At 45.6% G+C, this 18,786-nt stretch overlaps 1 protein-coding gene across 1 annotated transcript in view; it reads right to left on the bottom strand.

The window, feature by feature from the left end:
• Nucleotides 1-8,667: 8,667 nt before the first annotated feature.
• Nucleotides 8,668-18,786, bottom strand: part of RBKS (ribokinase) — a 399,775-nt gene continuing 389,656 nt past the window's right edge. Inside the window, exon 8 of the mRNA XM_078647503.1 lies at nucleotides 8,668-10,956. Within this exon, the coding sequence (XP_078503629.1) occupies nucleotides 10,783-10,956 (174 nt within the window). The 3' untranslated portion in view covers nucleotides 8,668-10,782. The remainder of the gene's footprint in view (nucleotides 10,957-18,786) is intronic.

Genomic DNA, 18,786 nt, shown 5'->3' on the forward strand with positions numbered 1-18,786 from the left:
GATTCGGGTGCGGGGTAAAACCACCCAACGCAGGCCAGTTAGTACCTGGAATCGAGAGTGGACCTAACCTCGCAGTGGACAAAGAGTGGGGGAGGGCGCCATCAAACCAAACTCGATGCTGCCAATGATCAATAGGTATTTCCAGTGCCCTGTACGGTGTATATTCAGCCGGGACAGCCGAGGCGGTGTAGGAGTGGAACAAACCAGAAGTTGCGTCCACAGCCGGAAACGTAACCCAAGAGTAAAACAACTCGTAAGGGAACGCCGGATCTGCACACACCACGAAAATCACAGCCATCCCATCCACCGGGACTTGGTACGTCTGAAGATGGTTGCGCACCGCCACGCGACTATGCTGCGCAATGGCCACCGCCGCCATGACAACACTGGAAACAAGAAAATACAAAGAATACTTTGTAGCACAACTGGGTAGTAATTCAAAGAAACCGTTTAAGAAAGAATCAAGCTTGAATAAGACCTATTTCAAAAAATAGGTAGGTTTCACCGACACCCCGCTTTCCGGAAACGGAGGTGAAGGGGTTAAGGTTTGAACGATATACTACTCGAGTGTCATGATATAAGACCACCGAAACCGTTGGGCGCCATGTCGCAGGGTTTCTGTTCTCACACAGAACTGTGCACAGAGGAGTGGAACCTCGGCGAATTAGGGTGACCCAAAACACACCTTAGTACCCAACTCACCCCTTACCGAGCTAGCTACAGTGTCTCATTGGACATATCAAACTCCCAATGTTTAGACAAACCAGAACATGAACTTACTGTACCTCAGGGTACGTGGAACTCATGAACACTCTTTCGTTATATTATCGTTACAAACCAGAACATGGAGTAAAGAAGACACATGTGCATTTGAAATGTTTATTTACTAATGCCGTCTTCTCAGGCGCAGTATCTTAGATAATACAAGTATACTTATTATCAGTAGCAAAATTACCAGCATAGTTACTAAGACATAAAAAGCGAATGGTGACAGTATGTCAACATACTGTAATGAATAAGAGTTAACAACACTTATATCTCACCCTCCCTAACACATATATTATATTATTAGCTAAGAAGGTCTCTTTGGGTTGTTTTAGGGCGGGCCCATACCTTAGTGTCCTAGCATGAAGGAATCACATCAGCATACACCAGCTCTCTCTGCATGTGCACCGCATCAAGTGTGTTCTATGTGCCTCGTGCAAAGCAATATCAATCCCGCCTGAAGCCAGAGTTGGCAAAGGCTGCACTTCTGTTATGACTATGAAGGCATGGAGATCAGACCTCGTAACAATTCCATATCGTGTTGTTCCTGAAACTTCAGCACTCTTCGTGCAGACATAGTTTATTAAGCAAAGCTGATATCAGAGCAATAACATATTATTCTCACATACACCACGGCAAACTACTAGGTTGAAAGCTAAGTCAACAATGAAGTGTCGTGTGCAGAAGTTGCAAGAAAGAAAAATGGCGTTTAAACCTCAAATGTACCTATGCTAACTTAACACGATATATTAGCATATACAGGAGCTATATGACAAGGGCAGACCAAACTACCAAGCCAATTCTTCACCAGAAAGGAGACAAGCTACCGGGGACCGGTTTCTGGCATTTCAGCCTCGTCGGCCCGGCTTGCTTGAATCCTGATGGAGCAGTGAGCAAGGGACTCATGTCTGAGTATACTCTGCCACACCTATAGTGGCCAAAAACGATTCAGGCACTCTGTTCATCACCACCCCCTTTTCTGAATCATTTTGTCCACCATATGCGTGAAAGGGTATACTCAGATGTGAGTCCCTTGCTCATTGCACCATCAGGATTCAAGCAAGCCGGGCCGACGACGCCTGAAATGCCAGAAACCGGTCCCCGGAAGCTTGTTTCCTTCCCAGTATAAGAATTGGCTTGGTAGTTTGGTTTGCCCTGTTCCCATCATGCACTGGGACAGGAACAGACTAATTTGCATATAGCCAAGTTCTGAGCTGGGATGGTGCAGTGAGCTAAAAAACGGTGATGGATCAAGCCCTGATCTTTGGACTGGGTAAGAGTGGTCTGCTTATTTCAGGCACTCTGTTCATCACCACCCCCTTTTCTGAATCATTTTGTCCACCATATGCGTGGAAGGGTATACTCAGATGTGAGTCCCTTGCTCATTGCACCATCAGGATTCAAGCAAGCCGGGCCGACGACGCCTGAAATGGCAGAAAACAGTTCCCGGAAGCTTGTTTCCTTCCCAGTATAAGAATTGGCTTGGTAGTTTGGTTTGCCCTGTTCCCATCATGCACTGGGACAGGAACAGACTAATTTGCATATAGCCAAGTTCTGAGCTGGGATGGTGCAGTGAGCTAAACAACGGTGATGGATCAAGCCCTGATCTTTGGACTGGGTAAGAGTGGTCTGCTTAATTCAGGCACTCTGTTCATCACCACCCCCTTTTCTGAATCATTTTGTCCACCATATGCGTGGAAGGGTATACTCAGATGTGAGTCCCTTGCTCATTGCACCATCAGGATTCAAGCAAGCCGGGCCGACGACGCCTGAAATGGCAGAAACCAGTCCCCGGAAGCTTGTTTCCTTCCCAGTATAAGAATTGGCTTGGTAGTTTGGTTTGCCCTGTTCCCATCATGCACTGGGACAGGAACAGACTAATTTGCATATAGCCAAGTTCTGAGCTGGGATGGTGCAGTGAGCTAAAAAACGGTGATGGATCAAGCCCTGATCTTTGGACTGGGTAAGAGTGGTCTGCTTAATTCAGGCACTCTGTTCATCACCACCCCCTTTTCTGAATCATTTTGTCCACCATATGCGTGGAAGGGTATACTCAGATGTGAGTCCCTTGCTCATTGCACCATCAGGATTCAAGCAAGCCGGGCCGACGACGCCTGAAATGGCAGAAACCGGTCCCCGGAAGCTTGTTTCCTTCCCAGTATAAGAATTAGCTTGGTAGTTTGGTTTGCCCTGTTCCCATCATGCACTGGGACAAAAACAGACTAATTTGCATATAGCCAAGTTCTGAGCTGGGATGGTGCAGTGAGCTAAAAAACGGTGATGGATCAAGCCCTGATCTTTGGACTGGGTAAGAGTGGTCTGCTTAATTCAGGCACTCTGTTCATCACCACCCCCTTTTCTGAATCATTTTGTCCACCATATGCGTGGAAGGGTATACTCAGATGCGAGTCCCTTGCTCATTGCACCATCAGGATTCAAGCAAGCCGGGCCGACGACGCCTGAAATGGCAGAAACCGGTCCCCGGAAGCTTGTTTCCTTCCCAGTATAAGAATTGGCTTGGTAGTTTGGTTTGCCCTGTTCCCATCATGCACTGGGACAGGAACAGACTAATTTGCATATAGCCAAGTTCTGAGCTGGGATGGTGCAGTGAGCTAAAAAATGGTGATGGATCAAGCCCTGATCTTTGGACTGGGTAAGAGTGGTCTGCTTAATTCAGGCACTCTGTTCATCACCACCCCCTTTTCTGACATCTGCATAGCGGCGACGTGGAAGAATGTGCATTCATTTACCAAGCACTACTGTCTGAACACTGCGTGGAAGGAGGACGCGGCAGTGGGACAAGCTGTTCTGAGGCGTCTATTTCAATAAGGTATTCTTTTGTTCTCTGTTAATACTTTATACAGTGTATATATATATATATATACTGTTGTTATAGATGGTTTAATACATTTCTTTCAAGAGTTTGCACTGTATGATATAAGGGGTATTTGGTTTTTTATTACTATCTGCCCTGTGTATTTTCAGATCATGTACTAACGATATTTCAGCTGCAGAACTTCCTTCTGGGTTCTATCCTGGAAACGCTGCAGGCTTTGTGGGTACTACTTACTACTCTGATACAAGCATGTGAATCTATGAAAGATGTAATACTGGAGAAGGAATTAGTTACTTACCTGTACACTATAGTTCTCCAGTATCATCTTTCATAGATTCACATGCGCCCGCCCACCTCCCCGTTTCTCAGGCAGAACCTGTTATCTCGGTATTTATCCATGTCTCCCACTTGGGGCCGGAAATCTGAGGCAGGAAGGTTCTGCTGGGGAGTGTGAGGGCAGGGCAGCAATGCTGATTGGCTGACTTTTGGACCAAAACAAGGAGGAGGTCTGGTTACCAAATAATACAGTCCCTATGGGCTTTTCTATGCAGTTTTCTTCTCTATGATACTGCTTTGGTCATTCTGTTACCGTGAGACAAGACCACAAACGACAAAAATCCACAATACTACACTTAAGATTACTTAAAAGATTATTAAAGTCTCTTAGTTCAAGTTGTTGGTAAATGCGACAAAGTTCTCAACAAAGTACCTGGATGCATAACGCAAAGTGAACAAAAGGCTCGCAAAAGGGGAGATGCGTCGGTTCCGTGACCATGGGAATGGTTGCGTCCTTCCTCAATGCTTGCGCAGAGTAGGGGACTCGTCGTGAGCCTTACCGGTACGGAGATGATGCGTAGATTCTCGGCCTGCGGACCCGTTGCGGTGCGCAAGATGGCGCCGCGATGCGATGATCCGGTTGCGATGCGATGTCACCCTGGCAGCCTTGCGACGACCCTGTACTTTGGAGCCGCGACAGGCCCTGCGACACGCTTCTCCGGTGGCGAATCTCACGATGGCGAATCTCACGATGGCGTCGAGCTTCTCCACTGATGCAACAACAGACCGCTTTGATGAACACACACTTCCAGGGAGATGCGGCGAAGGCTCGCTTCTCCGGCGATGTGACGATTTCAGCTGCGGCGGCAACACTCTTCTTCTCAATGCGTTGTGCCTCCAGCTCGCAGCGGCGCGCAAGTGTCTGGAGTCAGAATTCCCAGTGGAGTCAGAATTCCCAGCAAGGAAATGCAGGAGGGAGCTGGAGATGAAGTCTTTTGTCCCTGAGACTTCAGCAGGAGGCAAGCACAGTTCAAGCCCTTGGAGAATATTCTGTAGATGAAAGTCCTTAAAAAGTTCCTTCTCCTTTCCCTTGGCAATGAAGCAACCACTGCAGGCCAACCCAGCAAACAGCACACTGGCAAAGGGGCAGTACAAACTCCTGCAGCTTCCTTGGTTCTTCACCTTGGCAGAAAGGTTTCTTGTTCCAGAAATGATCTAATCTCTTGGGATCAGGGTCCCAATATTTATACCCCAACATCCTTTGTTCTCTGAAAGGTAAAGAGGCCTCTGCCTAGTCCAAACCAGTTCCTGAGCACTTTGTTTACATGACTCTCTTCTTCCTTTCACTGTGCAGGGCAGAGACATCAGCCGCCCCACAGGAGGTGGAGCCAGCACAGGGGAGGGAAGATCCAGCTCTGGAGCACTCTGTTGACATGATTCCTCCTCTCCTTTCACAGTGAAGGGCAGAGACATCAGACAAGCCACAGGGGGTGGGGCCAGCATTGTAGAGGGAAGGCCCAGCTCTATTCAGGTCCCAGGTGAAACTCCTCCCTCCCATCTAGATGCAGATCTCTATTCACCACTGGGCTGCCCCAGCCTGTCTCCTGGAATCCCCTAGCCCTGTCACACAAAACCCCGACAAGGAATACACAACCCAGCAGAGGCAGGCTCAAATGGTTAGGCAAGCAAATACCTACTTTCTAAAAGTGGTATTTGCAAACACAGAATATTAAAATAAACTTTCCTAAAAGATGTACTTTATTATTCTGAGTTCAGGCATACTAAATTCGAATTTCTACCATGTTCCCTGAGTCAGTTAGGATTATAAAAATGTAATAATCTAACTGCCCATTCTGGCCTATGAGAACAGGTAGCCTTCAATAGTGAAAAAAACGAAAATGGCTGTAATTCACTATTAGAACATGCTACACACATCAGAGCATGTCCTACCTTATACTTACAATGCACCTTGCCCGTGGGCCTACCATAGGGGTGTCTAATATGAAGCAAAGGGAAAGTTTAGGGACTGGCAAGTGGGTGCACTTGGCCAAGTCGACATGGCAGTGCTAGACTGCACACAGGCCTTGCAATGGCAGGCCTGAGACACACTTTACAAGCTGCTTCTGTGGGTGGCACAACCAGTGCTGCAAGCCCACCAGCAGCATTTGATTTACAAGGCCTGGGCACACATGGTGCACTGTACTAGGGGCTGACAGATAAATCAAATAACCCAATCATGGAATAACCAATTAGTATATTAATTTAACATAGGGAGCACTTGCAATGTGGCACTGATTAGCAGTGGCACAGTGCCCAAAGCATAAATCCAGCAAAAACATATCAAAACAGAGGAGACAATCCGTCAAAAATGGAAGGAAAACTCACGCCAATGATGCCAGGTCTAACAGTATTGTAAAGACACAAAAAAATAATTACCATCGCAACGTAGTGGAAGGTGATGTACTAGGTGCGATATAAATATAGGTCGATATTATTGACAATCAATGGTGTCAAAAAGCCAGAGCCAATTCAGTGATATAGTTGTTTGATCTAATTGATCACTCCTCCACATAACACGCTTGGACGATAACTTTAACCAGTGAGCTTTGTTCTTGAGCTACAAAAAACCAGAAGGGCATATTATCAAGCACGGCGATAAAATTATCACTGCTGTAGTGGCCGAAAACTGCTGCTAAAACAGCGATAATGGGCTTGATAATATGCTCTTGAGAATTCCAATAGAAGCCTATGTTGACACCAGAACATGGGCTTCTATTGGAATTCTCAAGGGCATATTATCAAGCCCATTATCGCAGCGATAATTTTAACGGCCGTCCTTGATAATATGCCCCAGAGTTCCTCGCTTTGATGGTACTGAAATTGTGGTCTATGGGGATTCTGGCTCAGCTACAAATTGAGTGCATGGACTGCCAATGAGAACTAAAAATTCAATTCCCGTTTGTCCAGTGCCTTCAATTTTTTTTGCTGAAAGTCTAACATTTTAGTAGATGTTAGTAGTCGTGTTACCTCCCACGCTACAAATGTAGGACCATTTGAGGCAGAAAATTGTCGGGTTCCATGTTCTAGCTAAAACTAATAGGCCAGTGCTCTAGTACGAATAGCGAACATCAGCATTAACACCACCAGCTCACTTCACTAAAGAATGATTGTTGGGAACTTGTATTATGTGTCTCAGACATAATGAATGAACCGACCTGATTAATATTGAAGTATAAAGCTGCCCTGCTTGGGGTGAGGTGGAGTTACATAATATGGGAAGTCTTGCCTTCCAAGATGGGTGTGTCCGCATAGACGATTGATAATTTCGTAGGTTAATTGTATCCTGCTATAAGACATGACTATGCAGTGAGATGGGTCTCCTGCAAGCTCCCACCAGACATAGCCCAGGAGAAACATAACTTAATATCGCACACTATCACAAATAAGCAGAACTAATAGAGAGTAGCAATGGATGAAAACTGAAGCTAGAAGAGCAGCATCTCTTACAATCCCATCATTCTGGTCGGTTGCTTCTTACTGAATTAGCCAGTATGAAAACGCAGATACAGCAGGCTCGTCTACTCACCAGCCATTGCTAATTGTGAGCAGGAGGTCTGTATTGCAGAACCTGTTAAATCCAGGACTAGACGAACACCTGTATGATCTCCAATGCGTTCCTGAGGGATTACCTTGGCCTGGAGATGATTGGACCCAGTCACAGTGACAGAATACTCATGGCAACAACTGAAAACACACCATCTTCACAACATGGCAGACATTTTTTATCTGGATCCTTGACTTTTAAGGAGGGCAGCATTCAGAGATTCTTGCAGGCCTGGCATCGGAGTACCAAACTAATTATCCTCAGTTGGTGAGAGCACAGAACCTCCCACCCCAATGGAAAGCACTGTTTCCCTACTGCAAAATGCTGTAAGGGACCAGCACACCAATGTACAATATGACATGCACCAGGGCAAAGGAGACTCAACTATCCAACGTGAAATGCTCTAGATTGCAATGAAGAGCATCTTGCTGACCTCAGAAATATTCGAAATGGTTGATTCGGGGGCTCCTGAACCTGTAAAGGGGGTGAGGAGGCTTGAAAAGCAACAAATCAAGAGAGAAATGTCCTCCCTTAAACCATATTTGTCTGAAATTGGTGGGTGACATTCATGATAATGTGCCAGTAGTGGAAGTGCAGATCAGGCCACGTAACAGCCCTTGAGTAGGCACATGAATATAGGAGGACTATGGTTTGCTTTTGAAGAAGGGCTGACGACAATGAGAACCATTCTGGCCAAAATACCTTTCCGTTCTCCGTCAAGGTGGAGTAACCGGAATATCGGCAAATAGGTAAAGTCATTTTCTGAGGAATTACTCTACGACCCACGTCAACCAGGCATGCATTGTGACAGAACACACCATCTTTTCTATGCACTAGAAGATGACATGGATACCACCCAGCACTTGCACGCTAGTCTACTAATTTAAGGCAAGGAGATCTCATGCAGTATTTTGTGAGGACGGTATGACTAACTTTCAAGAATTTACCTAGTTTGCTTTAATCAGAAATTGAGAATGAAAGCTGCTACGATATTTTAGCAGTAGGAAAAAGTCTCCGTAGATGTTACTTCCTTTTTGGGCTATTTTCTGATAACTGACCACAAGCTTTGTCTCCTAGGTAAGAAAAAGCTATCAAGATCCTTGGGGTGGTGACATAAGCATATCAGTGTAGGGTGTCAGAGTACTTTACATCACAAACACATTATACAGAGACAATGAATCATACAAGCGTTTAAGTGAATGTATTTGAAATGTTACATAAGCAGATGAGGGCTACAAGGTGTAGGCATGACACGTCATCCATACTAGTAGGCAGTATATTTTAAGAGAGCTTGGTCTTGAGAATCACAAACTAAGGATTTAAAACGTCCCACAGTGGTTGGATTGACTAATAATAATTTATTTCTACCCAAACGAACCCTTTTTAGCAACGATGAGCTAATGAAAGACTTGGGGGGAAAACCATAACTTTCCAACCAATACCCTGCAGTTTGCAACTTTTATGACAGTTCATAGCTCACTGTGTTATATTAGAAATTGTAACTTATGAACTGCAAGTAACAAAATGTATACGCAAAACTTAAAAGTTTTTTTTAAGGCGGGGCTAGAGAAGGGGACCCAAATTAATACCGATGATCACATAAAATTCTTTTCAGTGTTATTCTTGAGATGGGCAAAGTTGTGTGGGAGGGTAATTCACTGCTCAAACACAGGTAACCTAAGGTCTGTGGTGGTGGATATGGTGGTATCATAAAAGCCCCATGCTCAATTTGTATTACAGTTTTACCATAGATATCACACAAGTATATTCATTGAAAGTGGGATCCCATGTCTCTTCCAGAGGATTGTGCTTCTGGGGTAACGAGAAACAATGTCGCTGTTATACACAAGTATGGCACTCACTTGTTAGTGAAGGCTTATGGATAAGAGACAAGACAGACATTTGGTTCTGAATGTGCAACAGATTAGTGCCAGGGACATAGCACAAAAATATAGGTCATTAGAGGCGGAGAAAGAAATTCCATGATATGCATATAAGGCAAAATGGTACCTTGATTCGACCATGCATTACAGAAGATGAACAGCACAAGATAGTGAAGGCTTCTCGATAGATGTACAATTCATGAAAAATTCATAGAAATTATGCAGTCATTGATAGATTGGTACAGATATACTAAGGCACATTTACCTGCTGATGGCAGGCAATGTGATCCATATTAGGTGGCCTTGTTTCAAAAAACAATCTAAGAAAATATTGGGAAAACCTTTTAAGTATTACCCTGATTATTTAATTCACTATGCACCCGTATATATTATACACTGTCCAATGGGTAAATCAATTACTACGGTTCTGATTTAGATTTCGGTGGACGAGTTACTCCGTCACAAAGGTGACGGTATCCTGTGACGGTATTCTGTCTGACGAAATATAAATCCCATAGATTATAATGGGATTTATATTTCGGTAGACGGGATAGCCGTCATCGTTGTGACCGAATAACCTGTTCGGCAAAATCTACATCAGGCCCATAGTTATTGTTGGTGGCCTGTCTCACACTAGCTAGTCAAACAAAATCTTCGACAATCCTTTCTTGGACTTGTACTGGGCGAGATTGTTGGATGTTCCTGTAGCACACGAAAAAGTACACTGCCATCCAAAGGGATCTGAAAAGCTAAAAGGCAACTTGGAAGTGTTTCTGGAATGTGTCTAGTCATATGACACTAGGTTGGTCACTAGGTTGAATTGTCCAGGTAGTTCATGACATGTCTCTGCACCAATTCTGATGATTGAGACGCACACAGATATATCCTATAGACTAGACGGGTCAGGCATTCAAGTTTATCTACTCAAATATTGTGTAATGTCTTAACATAGCACCATGAACCAATCCTTTATTGCAATAAAGAACTGATGATATCACTAAACCTGAGAAAGGAGAACCTTAAACTCCTCAGCTGTTTTCATATATAAAGATAAACCGATACTACCTCATCCCAGAGCGATTTTTCTCCATTAAAAAAGCATCAGGATAGTCACTCATCCATAACCTGAAAACAACAAATCACCCCCTCCAAAGTTCAATTATTTGTACAAAACTGAGCACAAAATCAGTGAGCGCAATTATCACACCACTCCCACTGTGTGTTACGCTAACGGAACACACAATTTCAAGAGTCAATTATACGATACAATAAAAATTATATTTTTTTCTTTGATCCTATTTCGTCACTGATTATTATTTTCACTTATAAACTGATCTATATTGTGAAATTCTCAAATGGCTGCTTGAGACAGAGACCTCTAAGATCTTATTGTTGAATTGTCCAGGTTGGCCAGAGTTCTAAAAAAGGTCTTGAACAAGATCCTTCCTGAAGGGGTAGGAGGACTGTGTCCCTGCTGCCTGGACGCTCACTGATGCGATGGAGCCGGATCGCTTGATCATTTCTTCCATGTCCAGATCTGGGTAGTAGGCCATGTAGAAAGCCAAAGCCCCAACAAAACTGTCACCAGCACCCTAGAAAAGAAAACAAACATATCAGGAGGATATTTATCAACTACTTGAGCAACCTTAATAAAATTGATGCTGGGAAAACTAGTTTTTCTTAAGTGGAACCAGGTAAAGTTCAAAGAAACGTCTAGCGCGTAAGAACACTGAGCGCAAGAACACCCGTGCATCAATAAGGAGCGGGAAAGTGGCCCAATCATTGAAGGGCAGGAGGCGGGAACTCCATACTGCGAATCCAGACCGTATGTCAAAAGTGAGGCATGAACCCAGGAGTCTGTACCTAAACTATATGAGCAAGTAGTGAGGGTGTGAACTCCTAGCTTTGTATCAGCACTTTATCAGTGAAGAGTTTGGGGACAACAAGCTGGCACTTTTCATCCACAGCACTCATCAGTGAGGAGTGGTTGCCTGAACCGGACACTCCATTCATGCTGTCAGTGAGCAGTGGAGAGAAAATGTGAATCTGGCATCTATGGTGTGTGTTAGTGGTATGCAGGGGCATTGACACAACACTCTACACTTTACATTAGTGAGGCACGGGACCATGACCCAACATCGCATCCCTACTTGATGTATTCTAGAGGTGTCTGTAGAGTGGCGCATCATAGAGTGAAATGACGTAGAGTGCAGTGGCATAGAGAAGATTGTTTCAGAGTACAGTGGAGTGGCATAGAGTAGCGGAGTAGAGTGGTGTACAGTAGAGTGCAGTTACATGCACTCGAGTGGCGTAGAGTAGATTGTTTCAGAATAGATTTAAGTGCCATAGAGTGGAGTGGTGCAGGGTAGAGTGCAGTGTTGCAGAGTAGAGTGGCGTAGATTTGAGTGGTGCAGAGTAGAGTGGACTAGATTGGAGTGGTGTAGAGTGTAGTGCATGGAAGTAGCGTAGAGTGCACTGGCATAGAGTAAAGTAGTGCAGAGTAGAGTGAAGTGGAGTAGAGTGCAGTGTCGGAGGACAATGGTGCACAGTTGGTTAGAACAGTGTAGAATGTAGTGGCATAGAATGCACTGGCGTAGAGTGCATTGTCGTAGCGTGCAACAGAGTGGCATAGAATAGAATGTTGCAAAGTAGAGTGTAGTGGTGCAGAGTAGAATGGTGCAGAATATAGTGGCTTAGAGTTCAGTGGCAGGGAGTGCAGTGTTGCAGAGCAGAGTGTTGTAGAGTGCAGTGGCATAAAGTGGTGTAGAGTAAAGTGACAGAGTGCAATGGTGCAGAGTAGAGTGATTAGGCATACAGTAGAGTGTTGCAGAGTAGAGTATAGTAACATACAGTGCAGTAGTGCAGAGCAGATTTCAGTGGAGTAGTGTGTATGAGTTTTAAGTAAAGTGCTGTAGAGTGCAACTGCGTGGAGTGGCGATGGGTAGATTGCAGTGGAGTGGAATGGCAAAGAGTGGAGTACAGTGGCGTAGAGAGGAATGGCGCAGAGTGGAGTACAGTGCAGTGGAGCAGGGTAGATTGTTTCAGAATAGAGTATAGTGGCATAGAGTGCAATGTTGTAGAGTAGATTAGCGTAGAGTACAGTGGTGTAGAGTGGAGCGATACAGAGTAGAATGGCATAGAGAGTAGTGGCATACAGTGGAGTAGAACGCAGTTGGGTGTGAGTGGAGTAGAGTGGTGCAAAGTGACGAGCAGCGAGGAATGTTATGTTATGTTATGTTATCATTTACTTATAAAGCGCACGGTCACCCCAGGGTTTTATGGCGCTACTCCTGCTTAAGTTGTTACATCAGACCCTATTAGTAAGCTAGTCCAAACAGCCACGTCTTGAGTGCCTTTCGAAAGCCCAGAAGGTTGTCGCAGCTTCTCGTTGTTACCGGAAGAGAATTCCAGAAGGTGGGTGCCAAGTAAGAAAATCTGCAGCCTCCGACCCGTTTGAGTTTTATAGTCAGAACAGATAGAAGATGCAGATAAGATGAGCGCAAGTTGCGCCAAGAAACGTGTTTATTTATCATGGCTGTGATGAATTTTGGACTGTTGCCTTGAAAGCGAGGCACCCGGTCTTAAATGTCGCACGTTGCTCCACGGGAAGCCAGTGGAGCTTCAGCAGCAAGGACCTGGCAGAGTGCCATTTTGGCTGTTTATATATTAGTCTGGCTGCCTGGTTCTGCACCATTTGCAGCCGTTTCATTTAATACTGAGGCAAGCCAATATAGAGGGAATTTGCAAAGTCCAGGCGTGAGAGGACCAATGCTATCACCACCTGGATCAGCGCCGAGTAAGTCAGCAGATGAGCAATCTTCCTGATTTTGCGAAGCTGATAGAGACTGGAGGAGACCACTGCGCCCACCTGTCCTTTCAGCGAGAGGTCTGCATTGATTATTACCCCTATGCTTCTTACCGACAGGGATGGAACAGGAGGGGGACCCAGTTCGCTAGGCCAAAAGTGTGGACCCCAACAGTCCTCACTCCTCCCAGGCAGCACCAATTCCGTCTTACCCGGATTGAGTTTCAATTGGTTGCTGTCCATCCAGTGTTGGATATGTAGCATGGTGGTTTGGAATTCCACAGCAGCGTTAGGACCGTCTAGGGGGAAGATCAACTGAAGGTCATCTGCATAATTAAAAACTGTGACCTTCCGATTCTTTAAGGAATAGAGCAGAGGCCTCAGATAAAGATTAAACAGTAATGGCGACAGGGATGAGCCCTGTGGTACCCCACAAGCGGTGGTCATAGTTGGGGCAGTAAGGGTGCCCAGTCGTACTGCTTGCGTTCTGCCAGTTAAGAAAGATTTAAGCCAGTTGTAGGCAGAACCTTGGATGCCTGCTTGTTCCACACGGTTCAACAAGATGTTATGGTCGACCGTGTCGAACGCTGCAGACAAATCCAAGAGCACCAAGGCCTGAGGAGTTCCCCTGTCCGAATTAGCTCTTAAAGTGTCCAGGACGGCCAGAACTACTGCCTCTGTTGAGTGGGCCGGTCGGAAGCCCGCTTGATTTGGTTCCAGATATTCCGTTTGTTCCACAAAGCTAGATAGACATCTGGCCACATGTGCCTCCAGGATTTTAGACAGACAGGGAAGTAGCGATATGGGGCGGTAGTTGGCAGGAATAAGAGGATCTAACCCGGGTTTTTTCAGAAGGGGAACTATTGTGGCAGCCTTAAAAGCAGGCGGTACTACCCCCTGATTAAGAGATGCATTAAAAAAAAGGAAGACTGCTATGTGGCAGTGCTGTAAATATATCTTTCATAATGGCAGGAGGACAACAGTCATTCGGAGAGCCGGACTTAACCCAGACGAGTAAGTCAGAAAGCTTTTTCGGGCATAAAGCGGGGAGAGAAGTCATAGTGACCGGGTTTCTAGAAACATCATTCTGGCATACTATGTTGGTCAAAGGAGAGATGCTTGATCTAATGGTTACAATTTTGTCCACGAAAACATTGTTTAAGACGTCACACATCTCTTGCGTGGGAGCATGGTTTGGAAGTATTCTCTCGTCACTACTGATCTCACCAACAATTTTGAATATTTCCTTGGTTCTGTTATCCGCATGAAGTATTCTAGCTGAGAAATGTGTTGCTTTAGCCGTCAATATTGCTTTTTTATATTCTGTACGAGCCGACAGAAACTTAAGTCTGTCTGGAGTAAGATATCCATGCCTCCATTTCCTTTCTAATTGTCTAAGCGATAATTTTTGTGACTTCAATTCGGCAGTGTACCATTTGTGAGCATCTTGGTGTCCAGTACGAGAAAATGGAATCAGGGGGGCGTGCTCATCAATGGCTGATTTCAGCCATTCCGCGATGGCAGTTTCCATGGCGTCAACATTTGAGTTAAAAGTGGGAAGAGAGCCGGTAAGAGTGTGAATGAACTCTTGAGTTTCAAGAGTTCTCCACTTTCTTTTTAAGCCTCCCTAAACCTTTGGTTGTTTCTGCCTGTTGCTGAGACTGAGCGTACAATCAATCAGGTGGTGGTCTGACCATATACAAGGAGATATCAAGGGTGCCGATATTGACAGGTTGTGGGACCAAATATGGTCCAGTGTATGTCCTTTAATATGAGTAGGGGATGATACAATCTGGGTTAAGTTCAAGTTGGAAAGTAATTCAAACAGTTCTACTGCTTGTGGTCCGCTATGTGCGTCGGTAGCCCAGTAATTCAAATCCCCTATGAGAAAGACCGTGGAATGATTTGTCAAAAGGTTGGCCATTTGTTCGCTGAGTAAGAGCGGGAAGGATGGCATGGACTGAGGGAGGCGGTAAATCAGCACTAGTGCGATAGTTCCCGCAGTGGAATCTAGGGTAACTACCATGTTCTCCACATCGGGCAATTCCAGGGAGGACCTTAAGGTACTATTAAGTTTCTTATGTATAATAGCTGCCATGCCCCTGCCCGACTTGCCTGGATGCCGGTTGATATTCAAGATATAGTAGTCTGAGGGGAGAGCAGCTAGTATATCTGGTGTGGACTCCAGGCTCAGCCATGTTTCTGTAAGCAGCAACACATCCGGCTTTTCGATAGAAAGCAACAGAAAAATGTCCAGCTGATGTTTGACTAATGACCTGGTGTTAAGATAGAGAAGGCGAATGTTCAATGACTTGGGAGGGGTAGGACCGCTAGTGGGAGGAGCATAAAGGGGTATGGTCGAATCCACTGTTTCGTTTCCTATTTGGTACGACCGAATGCGGTTAACCACAACGTGAGGCAGCAGGGTGTGATGTTTCGCCAACGCTCTTAATTCCTGGGATGTACCTGGTTGGGCGCGGACGGGCTTGCCTTAGGCGCGCCCGCTGTGCTCGCCCGCTGCGCATTCTATCCAGACACATTTAAATAAAATGTGGCCAGTGCTGAGAAGATGCGTGCAACGACTGGACCGCTGACCGCGCAAAGCGCGTGTCACGTCCAAGATGGCCGCTACCCGGCTGCAATTGAGGTCGGGAGTGCTACGGAGCCGTGGCAAGGGAGGACTGAGCCCCGAGAAATGCCAGCAACAAAGCGCTAATTCTATTTTATTAAAAGTTCCAAGAGCACGAAAATACAAGCAAAATATCAGGCACTCCCCCCCAAATTCCCTTCAGGCACGCAAAGTGAAATAATAACAGGTACGAGTGGTTTAACATTCGAGACAAACTAGAGAGAAAGAAGCTGACAGGAGCAGCGCTCTGAGGCAATGGGCCCGGTTAAATAACTTTGCCCAGTTCTGAGGAGATGCGTGCAACGACTGGACCGCTGACCGCGCGAAGCGCGTGTCCCGTCCAAGATGGCCGCTGCCCGGCTGCAATTGAGGTCGGGAGTGCTACGGAGCCGTGGCAAGGGAGGACTGAGCCCCGAGAAATGCCAGCAACAAAGCGCTAATTCTATTTTATTAAAAGTTCCAAGAGCACGAAAATACAAAGCAAAATATCAGGCACTCCCCCCCCAAATTCCCTTCAGGCACGCAAAGTGAAATAATAACAGGTACGAGTGGTTTAAAATTCGAGACAAACTAGAGAGCAAGAAGCTGACAGGAGCAGCGCTCTGCAGCAATGGGCCCGGTTAAATAACTTTGCCCAGTTCTGAGGAGATGCGTGCAACGACTGGACCGCTGACCGCGCGAAGCGCGTGTCACGTCCAAGATGGCCGCTACCCGGCTGCAATTGAGGTCGGGAGTGCAACGGAGCCGTGGCAAGGGAGGACTGAGCCCCGAGAAATGCCAGCAACAAAGCGCTAATTCTATTTTATTAAAAGTTCCAAGAGCACGAAAATACAAAGCAAAATATCAGGCACTCCCCCCCCAAATTCCCTTCAGGCACGCAAAGTGAAATAATAACAGGTATTAGTGGTTTAAAATTCGAGACAAACTAGAGAGCAAGAAGCTGACAGGATGGTGTAGAGTTCAGTGGTGAAGAGTGTAGTGTTGCAGAGTAAAGTGACGTAGAGTGCATTGGTTTTGAGTAGAGTGCATTGGCTTGGAATGAGTGGTACATGGGAGAGTGTAGTGGCATAGAGTGCATTGGTGTAGAGTAGTGCACAGTAAAGTGTAGTGACGTAGAGTTCAGTGGCAGAGAGTGCAGTGTTGCAGAGTAGACTGTTGTAGAGTGCAGTCATGTACACTAGAGTGGCATAGAGTGCATTGGCGTGGAGTGCAGTGGAGTAGAGTGGCATAGAGTACAGTGGTACAGAGTAGAATATAGTGGCATGCAGTGACAGAATGCAATGGTATAGAGTACAGTGGTGTATAGTGCAGTGGTGTAAAATATTGCAGATTATAGTGGCGTGGAGTGCTGTGGTGCAGAGTAGATTGGCGTATAGTGTATTGGTTTTGAGTAAAGTGGTGTAAAGTACATTGGCGTAGAGGGCAGTAGAGCAGAGTGCAGTGAAGAGATCTGTGGCGTAGAGTGGAGTGGCGCAGAGATCCTATTTTCCAAGTAGAGCGGTGCACAGTAGAGTACAGTGGCTTAGAGCGCTGAGTCGATTAGAGTGGCATAGAGTAGATTGGCATGGAGTGCACTAACGTAGAATAAAGTGGTACAGGGTAGAGTGCAGAGGCATAAAGTTCAGCGTTGGACAGTAGAGTGGAGCAGAGTGCAGTGGTGCATAGTAGAGTAGGGTGGGGTAGTGTGCATTGACATAAAGTAAAGTGGCGTGGAGTAGAGAGGTGTACAGTGAAGTGGTGTAGAGCAGAGTGGTGAAGAATAGAGCACAATGATGCAGTGTGGAGTGAGGTGCAATGGAATGCCACGGTGTGGAGGGGTGCAGAATAGACTGCATTGATGTGTAAAGTGGAGTGGGGTAAAGTAAAATATGCACAGTGTGGTAGTGTACTGCCATTACAGACAACACATCTTCAATTGAACTGACCATTACATTTGCACAGACATAGTTTTACTGACAAAAGTATACAGCACACGTACGATAATGTGTGGAAATGTCATCACCTAGTGCACTGATGTGCTTTGATCGTAATAAAATATTTGTTTCCACCACAATTCATAATCACAAAAAAATAAGCTTCTTGTGTATTTTTCTCATTCCAATATATTTTGAAATATCTGCACGGTTCATTTACTGACATTTACATTTTGTTGTGAACAAAAAAAAATCACATCGCACAGATTCCCTCAAGTACATCCCCAGTAGCCAGGACAATTGTCACATAAATCCTCGCACTCTGAAGTCAGAGGAAAAAAAGTAAACCCCAAGCTCCCTGGTATCTCTGTCTTTGTGTCTTTAAATGCACAGCAAATGTGACAAGATAAGAACACGATTTAAAGGCCTGTTTACAGAAATCGAGCAGTGGTGCAAGAATACCGTAAATAGAGTTTGGGCAATGGAAGGGGCGAACTAAAGCTGCACAGTCCAAAACAAATAGAGCCAGCCAATAGAAAGCAAACTAAAGTGAGTTACAAACCACAAAGACAATAGTAAGCAAAGGGCGGATGGCATTTCCAGGGAAGCTTTCCGAATTAGATGTTGTTAGCAAACCAGACAGCTGGGCTGTCTGGCAGGCTTCTACCTAAAAAACTGGCCCACGTTTGCAAAATGGGCATTTTAAACTTATACAGACGCACTGTATAGGTGTTTTGCAAGTTATGAGAGACTGCATGCAACCACTGTTCCCGGGGTCTACTGCACTTTAACGGGGCAGACAGCTAAAGAAGAAACAAACAACCTCTCCTGAGAGAAAGATAAATGTGTGCAATTTATTAATCATGAAATCTAAAGGTTGCATGCAGTGGGGTAGCTAAACCATTGGCCGGCAGTGGTGGTACCTGCGTCCCGCAGCCGCATTGAATAGCGGGGGGTGCTGGCGATCCCTCTGATTGCCACTGCCTTCCAGTGACTGCCGCATTAAAGAGCGGCGGGGGCTGGCAATTGCAGCCCCCAACATGGCAGGTATGTGCGGGGGAGGCCGCCACCCCCA

Source organism: Lissotriton helveticus, chromosome 6, assembly GCF_964261635.1.
Source record: "Lissotriton helveticus chromosome 6, aLisHel1.1, whole genome shotgun sequence".
NCBI classification, from domain to species: domain Eukaryota; kingdom Metazoa; phylum Chordata; class Amphibia; order Caudata; family Salamandridae; genus Lissotriton; species Lissotriton helveticus.